Source organism: Galeopterus variegatus, unplaced genomic scaffold (genome assembly GCF_000696425.1).
Source record: "Galeopterus variegatus unplaced genomic scaffold, G_variegatus-3.0.2 Scaffold266, whole genome shotgun sequence".
In the NCBI taxonomy this organism is placed as follows: Eukaryota; Metazoa; Chordata; class Mammalia; order Dermoptera; family Cynocephalidae; genus Galeopterus; species Galeopterus variegatus.
The window spans coordinates 517,358-532,701 of record NW_007726377.1 but is presented as its reverse complement, the minus strand read 5'-3'; the positions used below and the strand labels follow the sequence as shown (position 1 = coordinate 532,701).

Genomic DNA, 15,344 nt, shown 5'->3' with positions numbered 1-15,344 from the left:
TTCTACTCCATTATCTGTTTATCTATTTATGGACCAGTACCGCACTCTTAGAGTTTTTTGTGGTATTTAGTATCCTGTAGGGTTAATCCTCCCTCAGAGCTCTTCCTTTTCAGTGTTTTCCTAACTATTCCTGTTTATTTTTCTGTATAAATTTTACAATCAGCTTATCTAGTTCCACAAAATAGCTCACTGAAATTTTTATGAGTATTGCTTTAAATTCATAATTTAACTGAGAGAGAATTGACATCTTGATATTGAGCCTCCTTAATTAAGAACAAGGGACATTCGCAGCAACATGGATGGACTCAGAAAAAATTATATTAAGTGAAATAAGTCAGGAATAGAAAGAGAAATACCACATGTTCTTATTTGTGGAAGCTAAAAATAAATAAATAAATACACAAACAAATGGGGTGGGCAGGGAAGATGACACAACAATCACAATTTCTTGAACTCGTTAGACAAGTGAACAGATATGATGTTGATGGGTGGGAGAGGGAGGAGGGAGAGAGGAATCGAATCGTAAAGGGACACAAAATCAACTACATTGTATATTGATTAAAAAAAAAAAAAAAGAACAAGGGATATCTTTCCAGTAGTCCACTTTTACATCTCTTAGAGGTATTTTATAGTTTTCTTCATATGGGCTTTGGACATTTAAGTTTATTCCTATTTTATCTTTTTTGTTGCTATTGTAAATGGGCCTTTCTCATTCAGTCTGTCTTCTAACTGGCTATTATGTATGTGTGAATGCTACTGATTTTTGCATATTAATTTTATATTCTACTACCTCAATGAATTCTTGTTTGTAGATTCTCTAGGGCGTTCTAGGTATACTACCATGTCATCTGCAAAAAGAGATGGTTTTATATCTTCTTTTTCTTTTCTTATGCCTCTGTTATCTCTAGGCTAATTGCATCAGCTAGCAAATGAACCAGAATAATCTTAAATCGTAGTGAAGTTGGTAAGCATAGTCGCTTTTTTCCTGGCCTTAGTGGAAATGCCTCTAGGTTTCCCATTAACATGCTGACTCTGGGATTTAGGTAATTCATTTTATCAAGTTAAAGAAATAGCCATGCATTCCTGTTTTCTCAAATTTTTATTAGGAATGGGTATTGAATTTTATTAAAGGTTTTCTCTCTGATCTATGAAATATGGCCTTTATTTCCTTTTTCTATGCTTTTTTTTTTTTTTTTTTGGTGGCCTTGGTACATTGTGCTATAACCAACTTCTATGCTATCTTTATCAAGTTTAGGATATCAATGTTATATTTGCTTCATTCAAAGAATTTGGAAGTTTCCCTTCATTATTTATTCTTTGAAACAATTTGTGTAGCACTGGGACTATCTGATCTCTAAAAGTTTGTAACCAGTCTCCTGTGAAACTATCTGGGCCTGGTAACCCTTTTTGTATGAAGTAATTCCTTGATAACATTTTCTTCTATGGAAACTGGTCTGGTTCAGCTTTCTACATCATAGAGTTGATTTTATTAAATAGTATGTGCCTAAGAAATTACCTATCTCTCACATGTTCTCACCTATCTGTGGGAGCTAAAAATAAATAAATAAATACACAAATAAACGGGGAGGGGGGAGAAGACACAACAATTACAATTCCTTGAAGTTGATAGACAAGCAAACAGATATGAGATTATTGGGAGGGAGGGGAGAGAGGGAGGAAGGAGGGAGGTTTCAGTAATGGGCCACAATAATCAACCACATTGTATATTGACAGAATATAATTAAATTAAAAAAAAGAAATTACCTATCTCCTCTAGGTTTTCAGATTTATTTGCACAGAGATGTACAAAGTAGTCTCAGTATTTTTTAAGGTTTTCTCTGTAATAATTATTTCCCCCTTGTCATTTCTCATTTTGTGTATGTCTTTACTCCATTGTTTTATTTTTTTTGAAAAACCTGAATTTTATTAATTTGATCTATTTTTCTGTTCTCTACTTTATTAATTTCCACTTTTATGTTTAGTAGTATCTTCTTTGTGTTTTTGTTGTTTACTTTGCTACTCTTCTTCTAGGCTTTTGAGTTGGAAATTTATTTATTTTTATTATTCCATTTTTATTGATATAGGTGTTATTTAACAGTATTCCATGGATTCTGATAGGTAGTGTTTTCATTATCATTACTTCTCAGAAATCTTGTGATTTGTTTGTATATTGCTTTTTACCCAAGAACTGTTTATTTTAACTTCTCTAGGTAGAAGTGTCTTTTGTGGTTTCATTTTTCATTTCCAGTTTTATTTCACTGTGATCACACAGAATGGTTTGTAGTATTTCTTCCTTATGGGACCTACCAATGCTTTCTCTGCATGCCAGTAGATGACATATGATTTAATTTTTATAAACATTCTGTGTTTTAGAAGAAGATACAATATGTTCTCTTTTATCAAAGTAATCACATATTTTACATATTCTTCATATTTCCCATCTCTTTACAATCTGTGCTTTATTTAAATATCCTCAGATTTGTATTCCACTTTACTAATTTTTCCTTTAGCAATGTTTAGTCTACTGTTAAACCATCTATTAAGGTTTTCATTTCAATAAGTTTTCTCTGGTTGTTTTCCAAATCCATTCCTTCTTGTTTTATGGATTGTATTCTTCATTTACATCTTTAAATATGTTACATAGTGTACTGAATATTTGTTAAATATTTAAAGTTCCTTTCAAATTGCTCTATTCTAAGCTCTTTTTTTTTTTTTTTTGTCTTTTGTCTTTTTCCATGTCCGGCAACGGATCGCAACCCTCAGTGTTGCCCCCGTACCGGACCGGGGACCGGCAACGGGATCGCAACCCTCGGCGTTGCTCCAGCGCCTCGCTCAGCCAGTGAGCGGGAACCGGTCCATATGTGGGATCCGAACCCTCGGGCGGGAGCGCCGCCGCGCTTCCCAAGCGGCGCACTATACAGTGCGCCACCGGGCCGGCCCCTATTCTAAGCTCTTAAATGTGAATTTTCCCACTGCCAGATCTATGAGGGCCTTTCTTGTCATGGGACTTTTTTATGTGGTTTATAATTTTTTTACTCTGAGTTCATCTTCTGTGGGATTAATTATTAAGTGAACTGAATGCATATATTGCTGAAATGCTTAACAAATTTGTAGAGGATAAAGAGATGATTAATGGTCAACAGAACCAGGATACAAAAAGATCTTGATGGAATAAAATGAGTTGAATCTGAAAAGATTATAGTTAACAGATAAAGTTTTTAATACGGGTTCTAAAAACTAACTATGCCATTTCAGAGATGAAGGAAATTCAACCTAATATCAACGTATACAGAAACAACTTACAAGAGCAATGAGACAATAGTATGATGTTGCTGCCAAAAAGTTGATTCTGCATTAATGGAAGAATGAGGGAAATATTAGTACCACTCTCCCCTAATGATAAAACACATCTGGAGCCCTGTGTTCAATTTGAGGTATAAAAATTTTAAAGGAAATGTAGACAAAACAGAAGTGTTTAGCAGACATGACCATGTTGGTGAAGGGACTTAAGACCAGCCAAGAGCTGGTGGAACTTTTCTAACATTTATTCAGTATCTATTAGACGCTTATTGAGTGTCTATTAGATGTTATCTCATTTCATCCTTACAAAAACCAAAACAGGAATTCTTTTTGTGATGAGTAAGAATCAGAGAAGTGAAGTAATTCATAGCATCTATTTTTTTCTAGTTCTTATTTTTGCTTATTTTATAGTACATATAAAGTTAAAGCTTCCTCGAATTCCTTTTGGAACCAAGTAAAACATAAATTCTGAATAAATAACTTAAATGCTAGTTTTAATCAAATCTTGTCTATAGAATGATTCAAGCTGCAACTCATGCAACGGGCTGTCTCAAAAATTGCTCCAGAGGCAATCTTAATAAAAAAAAAAAAAAGAAATCAGAGAACATTCCTACATCAGTTTCCAGTTAGTACATCAGATAACAGAGACTAAGAGGCACCTAGCTTCAATGACTACAGCACTAGCACATAAAAAGTTCCTTAAAAACATAATACTTAATTTCTTAACTTGTTTATACATATATTAATGTTTAAGGTTAATCTTGAAGAGAGATTCTTTTCCAGGCAGGGATGTGGATAGGCTGAGATCACTTATTATGGAAAAGGGAGCACTATATCAGGTGAGTAAGAAGATTAGGAAGAATAAACAGCCCAAATATATAAGGCAACTACCGTCCCATTTTATAATCATATACTTAACAGTAAAGACACAGGCATTAGTTTTCTCCTTTACTAATCATTTCAAAATATTTTGCTCCTTATGAATTTATTTTAAGGAAAAATATAAATAAAGAAGCATTGATAAGCGAAACTAATGTTGCACATCAATAACTATAGTCTGGATATTATCTTCATACAGAATTGTTCTTAGGACCATAAAAGTATACTAATTTGCATACACACACACACACACACACACACACACATATAATTGTAAAAGCATTCTATTCTTAGGCTATTTCAGGCTTAAATCTGGTCACAAATGCCCTGAAATTGCCCATTTCTTTCACCACCACCCCCAATTTCTTTACATCTATGAACTATTATCAAATAAATCCTTGTCTCCTAAGGAGAATGGGGAGTGGATGAAGTAGCAGAAAAATTTTCTCTGACATATTCTTTGAATTTGTTATACTTGACATTTGCTTTTAGCAGAACATGCTTTCTAATACTCACATCATCTTCTTTCAGGGTTTGAAGAAATTCCCGCAGTTTGTCTGCTGTTTTTTCTGCTGCTAGAGATAAAATTTTCTGCTCCATTGTGCTCATATCAGGGAACTGTAAGGGGAAAATATGAGAACTGGATGAAACTTCCAGAAGTAAGCAAACGTGATTTTTTTTTCCTTCCTTACCTGTTAACTGAATATTTTATACCTATTACAGACAATATGTACAGTGGGTGTTCAACAGATTAAGGACTATTAACTAGCACAAGTAGGTGATCCCTATCCTAAAAAAAAAATCTTGGGAATTTCCTTGTTAGGAATCTGTATTCTAATCAAGTGGTTTCATGACCTTTGCCCACATTTTTATCATCTACTCAGCACACTGTCTAGAACAAAGCTGTCATTTAAAAGTATATTAAGTATATAATACATCATAAATATATATACAAGAAGAATATATAAGTATGAATAAAATAATATTTGAAAAATAAATGAGTAAATAGCACTGTAAATGCTAAGTGCCACTTAAATGGTATAGAAACAAGATGTTGACAAGGCTAAAGATATAACTGTGTGATCAAATGTGAAGGTTTCCCAGTAAAGGAAAGCTTGAACTGGAACTTAGAGATTAAATTCAGACAGTCAAGACAACCACATGGTATACATTATACCTTATTAGGAAGGAGGGTATCATGAACAAAGCATTCATATGAGAACTGAAAAACTTACTTGGAGAAAATGAGTAGATTGGCTGAGGTAGAGAGTTTAAACAGGACAGTAGTAAGTAGGAAGGCTAGAAAGATAGACTGGGAATAAACTGTACAGATCTTAAGGTTAAGAAATTTAGATTTTATTCTGTAAATGATTGAGAACCATCAAAAAATTTTGAGCAAAAGAGAATCTGACAAGATTGAAACAATGTTTGGGGAAACTAATTTGGTATTGTTGTGCAGATTAAAGTGGGGAGGAGGAAGGAGAAAGAGCAGAGGCTAGGAGACCACTTGGGGGCTATTATTGTGGTAGTGATAGTGGCTTGTACTAGCGGATGACTCTGGGGAATGGAAAGGAAGGGATGAAATGGAGGCACATTAGGCAGATAGAATTTAGTGAGTAGCTATGGAAGTAGAAGAGGGAAATGCAGAACTCTTGTTGAAAAGAAAACCTGCTCCTCTTCTTCCTCCTGTTTCCCATCTCCACAAATCATCCACTCACCTGCTCAAATCAGAAACCCGGGCAACATTCCTAACTCGCCTTCATCTTCCACATGTACTACCACGTCCTGTCAGTGTTAACTCCTAAACATCTCTCCAATCTGTCTACTTCTCTCCATCGCCACTACTGCCACATTTCTCCAAAGCCACCATCATCTCTCACCTCAACTACAATAGTTTCCTAACATGTCCCTAACAACTAAAGTGATGTTTTCGAAACACAAACCAGATTATGTCTTATCCTTCCTCCACCCATCCTCATCTTAAAACTCTTCAATGGCTTTCCACTGCTTTCATATCAGTCCAAAATCCTGAAGTCAGGATAAAAGAGTCCTGCCGGGTTTGACAGGACTAATTCCCATTCGACACTCTATTCCCAGCCACACTGAATCGCTTTCAGTCCTTCAAATCCCCAAGTTCCTCCTGCTACAGGCCCTTACATATGATTTTCTGTCTTGAACTTAAATACCCCTCCTTCCATCCTCTGCCGCCAATCTGTTATTGTTAACTCCTACAAATCCTTGAAATCTCAGCTCAATCCACACTTCCTCAGCTCAGTCTAGATTAAATACTCTCCTATTAAACCCTCTAAAGATACCAGTAAATTTTCTTACGTACTCTCATCAACTTTTTTTTTTTTTTTTTTTTTTTTTTTTTTTGAGACCGGCCGCACCGCGCTCAGCCAGTGAGCGCTGTGAGCGCACGGTCATCCCTACATAGGATCCGAACCCGCTGCGGGAGCGCTGCTGCACTCCCAGCGCCGCACTCTCCCGAGTGCGCCGCGGGCTCGGCATCGGGATCGGCATCAACTTTTAATATTACATTTGTAACTATCAAATTCATGACTATGTCTCCCACTAGGGCAGGGACCATGTCCGGTTTTATCACTGCATCTCCAGCACTTCGCACAGTACTGAGCTCATACTAGGTACATAACAAATGTCTGCTGAGCCAATGAATTACTGAGCCCCCACAATGGGTAAGACTCTGAGCCCAGCACTTTACATTCATTAATTTGATCCTCACAACCCTATGAGGTAGGTGTCATTAGTACCATTTTAGTTGAAGAACTTTTGGGATTCAGAGATTAAGAAATTTCCCCGTGGGGCCGTCCCGGTGGCGCACTGGATAGTGCGCCGCTTGGGAAGCGCGGTGGCGCTCCCGCTCGAGGGTTCGGATCCCACATACAGACCGGTTCCCGCTCACTGGCTGAGCGAGGCGCGGGAGCAACACTGAGGGTTGCGATCCTGACAGAAGGACATGCTTGTATTCACATTGAAGAATATCTCTGGCTGGTGAGTGCTACAGAGACTGTTTAAAGAGATGAGCTAGGTGGGGAGGACCGAAGACAGGACCCCTTAGGTGGTGGTCGGGACAGAAAGGAGTGGACTGCATGTGAAAGAGATTAGGAGGTACAGATTTAAGAATGTCTCAAATGTGCAGGTTCGGGGAGGTGTGGGAGGAGTTGAGGAATATTCCGGCTTGAGTGACTGGGGTGGGGCTTGGAGTGGGTTGATACTGCGATTCCCCGAGGTTAGAAGGCTAGTAAGTGGCACAGAGAGAACTGAAACCCAAGTCTGTCCAACTCCAGACCCCAAGATCCCGTGCTTTTAAATACTACGCCCCCGTTAGGAGCTGAGTGGCAGAGAGAATGCAAATAGGACATAGCGACCAAAAGCGGCGTCCGATCAGAAGAAGCAGAAAGTTTTGAAGGGAACTATGCTTACATCAATCTATCTCAGCAGGTACATTTGCTAAAATCGTCTTCAATCCACAGGTGAATAACAGGCGGATGGCGGTGAAGTCCTCTGAGCACAGCGGATTCGTCGTGGAGCGGCCCCAGGGAGCGCCGGGTACATAAAGTTTAAGACCTGAGGACGGTGAGACCCCACTAACGTGAAACGCCGTGGTCTTCACAGAGCAAGACGTGAACACAAGCAAGAAACTACAAAATGAGGCAGCTGGTGTTGGGGATTGCGACGGAGCTCCAAACGCAAAAGGGAGATAAGAGAAACTCCTCAGAAGCAGGAGCTGAACCCTAACCGAAGCGGGAAGAAGACAGGAGGGGCTCGGAGTGTGGCGCGCCCCGGGAGGAGGGAAACGCGAAAGCCAAGGCACGCGGCGGCAGACGGCGGGGCAAGTCCACCTCCCAAGCCACAGAAGCTACCGTAACGTCACGTCGCAACGGGAGCCCTCACAGACCCGCTCCCTCCGAGGGGCCCAGTCGCACCGCCTGGGCAACGCGCGAAGCCTCCCTGCACAGTCAGCTCAGCCTCAAGTCCGCCACAAACTTCCAAACAGCCCGCTCACCCGATCGCCGACGCACTTCCGTCTCCCGGAACAACAGGCCCCGCCCCGGCGGCTCACTTCCGCCGTCCGGGTGCCCGCGGGTCGGGTGTACCATTAAGGCTGAGGGGATGGGGGGAACCGTCCGGAGTTCTCGGGGTTCCCACTCACGGTCGGAGGAGGTGAGGCGCGTCAGAACTGGAGTTCGGGACTGCAGAGCGGGCATGCGCGGTGTGGCCGGAGCGTGCCCTGCGAGGTGTCCGGGCCGGTTAAGCATCCCGTGTGCCTTGTTGTGGGAGTAGTCATCCGTGCGGGAGGGGACGGACGAATCCAGTGAAAGCCCGCCTGTCTTTGCACTGCCAGCGCCTGGAAGGCAGAGGCGGGCTTCATACTCCACCTTGTGCCAGGGGACAGTAACCCCTCAGATGTAAGCCCCTTTGGGATAGAGTTTTGTTTTTTTTTTAAAACCCCCTTGCATAACCCTAGCGTTTAGCGCATAACCTGGAAAAAGCAGTGAGTGCTTAGTAAATCCTTGTTAAATGAACAGCTGACAGTAGAGCAAAAAGCAACGGAAGGGTGGGTGGAGAGTCTATCTTAGGTTGAGGGAACAGCTTGTACAAAGGGCCTGAGAGCAACGAGCGAGCAAACAAGCCCCTGGCCAGCTGGGAAGGTGAAGGTGCTTGGGGTGGGAGTGGGAAAGCAGGGGGCTGTAAGTCCTTTTCATATGGGGGGCAATTGGAATCAGCTGACAGAAGGACATGCTTGTATTCACATTGAAGAATATCTCTGGCTGGTGAGTGCTACAGAGACTGTTTAAAGAGATGAGCTAGGTGGGGAGGACCGAAGACAGGACCCCTTAGGTGGTGGTCGGGACAGAAAGGAGTGGACTGCATGTGAAAGAGATTAGGAGGTACAGATTTAAGAATGTCTCAAATGTGCAGGTTCGGGGAGGTGTGGGAGGAGTTGAGGAATATTCCGGCTTGAGTGACTGGGGTGGGGCTTGGAGTGGGTTGATACTGCGATTGACTGACACAGGGAGCACAGGAAAAGGAGTTTGGGATTGATGATGAAGTCTTCAAAATTGGATTTGGGATGGCAAGTTGTAGGGAAAAATAGGAAGATGGTCAGGGCTTCCTCGGATGTTCCGAATCTTGCCGAACATTTGATGTAAATATGTAACTGCACGTGCACCCAGGTGTTCCCTGGGTATTCTCTGTGGATGCACAGGGGCACCCAGGTGTTCCTGGGTTGTCTGACTTAAACCCAGGTGTCCTGAGTTATCGGACTTGACTATAAAAGACAAGTGGCTCTGATCCACAGGGCTCCCCTGCCCTCGGGATGCCCGGGGGGGTGGCGGCGATGGGGAGACTGCTACTGCTGCTGTAGGCTGTTGCTGCCAGGGCCCCTGGGACCTTCTGAGAGGCCACCACAGCTGCTGCAGTGGCTGCTGCTGGGTCTGTAAGCTGCTGCTGCTGAGAAAGCTGAAGACTGAGCTCATGTGGTTTGCCAACAGCTCCCGGGATCTTTCCCAATTATCTAGCTTGTGGACCTGCGTGTGAGGGGTCTGTGACCCAGTCTGCGCAATGGGTTTGAAGGGTCTGTGGGCCCTAACCCCAGCAATACAATTGGGTATATCAGCAGGATTCCAACAATTGTCCTAGCCAGACACAAGTGAAAAAATGCTGATTAGGGGACATTCAGTCTGGAGCTTGACTTGACTCCCAGCCCTTGAGGGTGGAATGGGCCTTCTTGGCCAGTTTTAGAAGAAACAGAGCTGCTGGAGGACAAAGGTGTTTCTCAGCTGTCTAGACTTCTCCTTGCTTATGACCCTTTTCCAGCATTTTTTCCTTCTGCCACATTTCTGTGCCAATATTGAGCTGTCCTATATGGCTAAAACACAGCAACTGAGGTGGAACATGATTCCTGAGAGGAATTCTTTACCTTGCCAAGGAAACAATTTATGTCATCTCCCCACAAAACCTCCCTTCCAGGCTGCTTCTGGAACTGGGCCATTCAGCCATGAATCTGTGTATCTGTGTAGCTCAAGCAAGATCATTTGCCTCTCTGAGCCTCCAATTGTGCACCCTAGATGCACTTCTGAATTGCCTGTGTGAGTGTCTACAAACTGGCACTGATAATTCAGGGGTCTTTCTCCCCTTGCTTGAATATATCATCTATATTTTCTATTAGCATTAATGGGATTAACATATGCAAAAGAAAATTCAGATTAATAACAGTTTTTCCACCCTGCTGCTTAACTAAGCAGCACATCTTATCTATCTGGTTCACCAACTAGACTCCATACACTGGGGAGCGGCTGATACACTGATTCTAGAATATACAGCCAGTTAAAAGCAAGTTTACATTAGTGAGATTAAATGTTCTTCAGACCTTCTCAATAGTACATGTTTATCTAACACAGTATAGCTACTAATATTTGCAGGAATCCAGAGGTGAAAGTACAAACGGAAGCCCCCTACCATTCCCAATTAGTCCTACAGTGTGAGGGGCTTTGTATACGTACATGTGGACACCCATCCTGAAGACCCACACCATGCTTCCTCCACAAAGCTGACCCTCGGCCACCTTTTGGACCCATGGCTGTTCACACTAGCAGGTCCACCCTGGGGAGGGTGGACCTAAGAAGAGGCCTGTATGGGCCCTGAAGGAAAATTTAGGGATGTTTGAGTAGGTACCCAGAGCATGGTCTAAGGGAGGGCACGTGGGCTCTGGTGGGCATATCCCTTAGGTCCCTTGGACTGGGAGAGGTGTGGACAGAACAGGGCCAATAAGGCACCCACCCAGCCTAAGAGCTCCAGTTGCCTGTATTTAAGAGCAGCACTGCTTGAGAGAATAATCAAGATCACATGTATAAAGAGTCGCATTTAGAAGCACTTAAAAGTGTTCCTTCCAGCAATCCCACTACTGGGTATATGTCCAAAAGAATTGAAAGCAGGGTCTCAAAGAGGTATTTGTCCATCCATGCTCATAGCAGCATTATCATGATAGCCAAAAGGTAGAAAAACAACCCAAATGTCCATCAATGGATGAATGAAAAAATAATATGTGGTATATACATATAACAGAATATTGGCCTTTAAAAGGAAGGACATTCTGGGCCGGCCTGTGGCTCACTCGGGAGAGTGCGGTGCTGATAACACCAAGGCCACGGGTTCGGATCCCATATAGGGATGGCCGGTTCGCTCACTGGCTGAGCGTGGTGCTGACAACACCAAGTCAAGGGTTAAGATCCCCTTACCGGTCATCTTTTAAAAATAAATAAATAAATAAAATAAAATAAAAGGAAGGACATTCTGACACATGCTACAACATGGATGAACCTTGAGGAGAGTATGCTAAGTGAAATAAGCCAGTCACAAATAGACAAATACTATGTGATCCCACTTATATGAGATATCTAAAGCAGTCAAATTCACAGCCTTATAACACCAAAGTCATGGGTTTGAATCCCCTTACTGGCCAGCTGCCAAAAAAAAAAAAAAAATGAAGTAGTCAAATTCATAGAAACAAAGTAGAATGGTGATTATCAGGGAATGGGGGCAGGGGAAAATGGGGAGTTATCATTTAAAGAATACAGAGTTTAAATTTTCAAGATGAAAAAGTTCTGGAGATCTGTTGTACAACAGTGTGAATATACTTAACACTATTGAACTATATACTTAAAAGTAGTGAAGATGGTAAAACAAACATGACATTACCTGGGTAGCTCACAGGATTGTTAAGAAGAACCAGTTGACTCCACCCTGAAGAAATTTCAATTTGGAAGGCTTGAGGTGGAGGCTTAACTGCTCACCACTTTCGTCCCCAGTGTCTAGAAAAGTACCTAGCACAAAGTAGGGCTTCATAAATATTTGTTAAATGTATGCAAAATCATGAATACAGCCTTAGAAAAATATGGTTTTAAATTATCTCAATGAAATGTTAAAATTCAAAACCAAAATTTTGACTTAAAAATATTCTGCTACTTTCAAAGCTTCCTGTGAATTTGCAGTCATTTGAAAATAAAAAGTTCAAAACAAGATCAAAAAGTGTTACTATTAGCTTCCTTTCCCCAATCTGTTTCTTATTTCTCAAAGACCTAGAAAAGAGGAGAAAGAAAGGAAAGGAGAAGCAAAGGAGAAAGTAATCCTTAAAAACTGGCCCCTTACAACTGGCAATATTTCATTAAGGTCTATAAATTATCCAATTGTATCGATGTTCAATTCCTGATAATTGTGCTGTTGTTAATTAAGACTGTATTAGTACATTTAGGCTGCTATAACAAAGTACAGTAGACTGGGTGGCTTCTAAACAACAGAAATTTTTTTCTCACAGTTCTGGAGTTTGGGAAGTTCAAGATCAAGGCACTGTTAGATTCAGTCTCTGGTAAAGGCCTCTTTCCCATAGATACTGACTTCTTGCTGTGTCCTCACATAGTGGAAAGGGTAAGAGAGCTCTCCAGGGCCTCTTTTAAAGGACAGTAAACCCATTAATCACTTTCCCAAAGGCCCCACCTCCTAATATCATCTAGTTGGGAGTTAGAATTTCAACATAAGAATTTGGGGGGGGGGTAGTGGATTGAATTATATCCCCCCAAAACTCCCTGAAGCTTGAATTGTGTCCCCCAACTTTTATGTATTAGAAACTTAGCCCCCACTGTGACTTAAGAGTGTGGAAATCCTATTACGGTAATTGAAAGGTGGAGCCTTAAAGAGGCTTGTAGGGCTGTGCAGCAGTGAATGAATTAAAAATGGTGGTCAAGGGTGTGGTTCTGAGGGCTTTAAAAAAAAGAGGAGAGTCTGTCTTTCTCTGCTCTCTCTGTTTGCACCATCTTGCAATGTGAGACCCTGGGGTCACTGTCACCACCACCAAATGAACTTTGGACTCCCCAGCCTTGGAAACTGTAAGCAATAAATGTCTTTTTTCTTTATAAATCACCCAGTATCAGATATTTTGTTATAAGCAACAAAAACAAACTAATGCAAGGGGACACAAACATTTAGACCATAGCAAAGAGAATGTCTTTGTATTTAGGAAATCCATACTGGAATATTTAGGAACAACTTACTCTAAATGCAGCTTACTCTAAAATGGTTTAGAAAAAATTAACACACATATATATTGAGAAAGAAAGAGAAAGCAAATGTGGCAAAATGTTAACATCTAAGTGAAGAGCATATGGGAATTCTTTGTACTATTCTTTCAACTTTTCTGTAAATCTGAAATTATGTCAAAATTAAAGTTAAAAAACCCCACAAAGGGCCGGCCCGGTGGCGCACTGCTACAGTGCGCCGCTTGGGAAGTGCGGCGGCGCTCCCGCCGAGGGTTCGGATCCCACATACAGACCGGTTCCCGCTCAGTGCTGAGCGAGGTGCGGGAGCAACACCGAGGGTTGCGATCCCATGGCTGGTCCCGGTCCGGTACGGGCGCGACACTGAGGGTTGCGATCCGTTGCCGGTCACGAAAAAAGACAAAAAGGAAAACAAACAAACAAACAAACAAACAAACAAAAAACCCCACAAAAACAAAACTGACCCAGTTGTGAATCTAGTGGACTGCTTTGGCCTGCAAATAATCAGCAACCCATGTCTTGGGGGCCATCTCTGCCCTGTTCTGAGGAGAGGTGGATACCTGTTCACCATCTTCCACTTTGCCCCTCTTCAGCTGTCATCCTAGGTCATCCCCATCATACATGGGGCCTCTCAGTTGCTCCCCTCCCCACCTCTATGACCACCTTCTCCATATCACCTCAGCCACCCACTTTCCTGGTTACATCCTGAACCACCTCCCAAATCACTACTCAGACATCAATTTCTTTTCTTTCTTTTTTTTTTTTTTTAAAGATGACCGGTAAGGGGGGGCCGGCCCATGGCTGACTCGGGAGAGTGCGGTGCTGATAACACCAAGGCCACGGGTTCGGATCCCATATAGGGATGGCCGGTTCGCTCACTGGGTGAGCGTGGTGCTGACAACACCAAGTTAAGGGTTAAGATCCCCTTACCGGTCATCTTTTAAAAAAATAAAATAGGGGCCGGCCCGTGGCTCACTCGGGAGAGTGCGGTGCTGATAACACCAAGGCCCTGGGTTCGGATCCCATATAGGGATGGCCGGTTTGCTCGCTGGGTGAGCATGGTGCTGACAACACCAAGCCAAGGGTTAAGATCCCCTTACCGGTCATCTTTTTAAAAAAAATAAATAAATAAAATAAAAAAATAAAGATGTTGGTGTTATCAGCACCGCACTCTCCCGAGTGAGCCACAGGCCTGCCTCAAACATCTTAAGAAACAAAGGAAAGGGAGTGAAGCTGGATAAGAAATGACCTTAATGTTCTTATCTAATCTAGCAGAAACGATTTGCTGTTCTCAGCACTTAGGTTCTGCATTAAGTGCATTTAGGACTTTTGCCTTTGGTGCACTCCCTGCTCTTTGTCAAGCCTATGTGCTCCCACATAAAATTATTATTATTTTTTATTTTTTTATTTTATTATTTTTTTTTTTTAAAGATGACCGGTAAGGGGATCTTAACCCTTGACTTGGTGTTGTCAGCACCACGCTCAGCCAGTGAGCGAACCGGCCATCCCTATGTGGGATCCAAACCCGGGGCCTTGGTGTTATCAGCACCGCACTCTCCCGAGTGAGCCATGGGCCGGCCCACACATAAAATTATTTTTAAAAGATTTCTGGGCCAGCCCGTGGCTCACTTGGGAGAGTGTGGTGCTAACTGAAAGGGCGCACGGATGAAGGAAGCACGCGAGACCGGGCTGACAGTTCACCAGAGAAGTTCCACTTTATTCAGGGACTGTGCATATATTTATAGGGAGCTGTGTTCCGGGTTTGGATAGAGGGTGGACGGGGCGGTAGCTGATTGGACGGGGCTGGGCGGGGGTGAGCCTTCACCTGTGACTGGTTGAGGTTTGGCGCCGGCGGGGCTTTTACTGCGGAGAAGAACCCGGAAGGGCGCCATATTGCCAGGGAGTGCCTTCCCCCTCCCCCTCCGCTTGAGTGCCCACGGTATCCTTACACTAACAACACCAAGTCAAGTGCTAAGATCCCCTTACTGGTCAAAAAAAAGAAAAGAAAAGATTTCTTTGCTGCAAGACTTCTCAGAGCCTTTATGTTGCTTACATTCGTTGGTAATTTCCAAGAGGAAAATATAGTTTGTA

At 42.3% G+C, this 15,344-nt stretch overlaps 1 protein-coding gene across 2 annotated transcripts in view; it reads right to left on the bottom strand.

Moving 5' to 3' along the window:
- FANCI (Fanconi anemia, complementation group I) overlaps positions 1–4,779 on the bottom strand; it is an 89,933-nt gene extending 85,154 nt beyond the window's left edge. For both annotated transcript variants that reach the window (XM_008566725.1, XM_008566726.1), the window contains exon 1: positions 4,696–4,779. In XM_008566725.1, the coding sequence (XP_008564947.1) occupies positions 4,696–4,779 (84 nt within the window). The remainder of the gene's footprint in view (positions 1–4,695) is intronic.
- Positions 4,780–15,344: the final 10,565 nt, after the last annotated feature.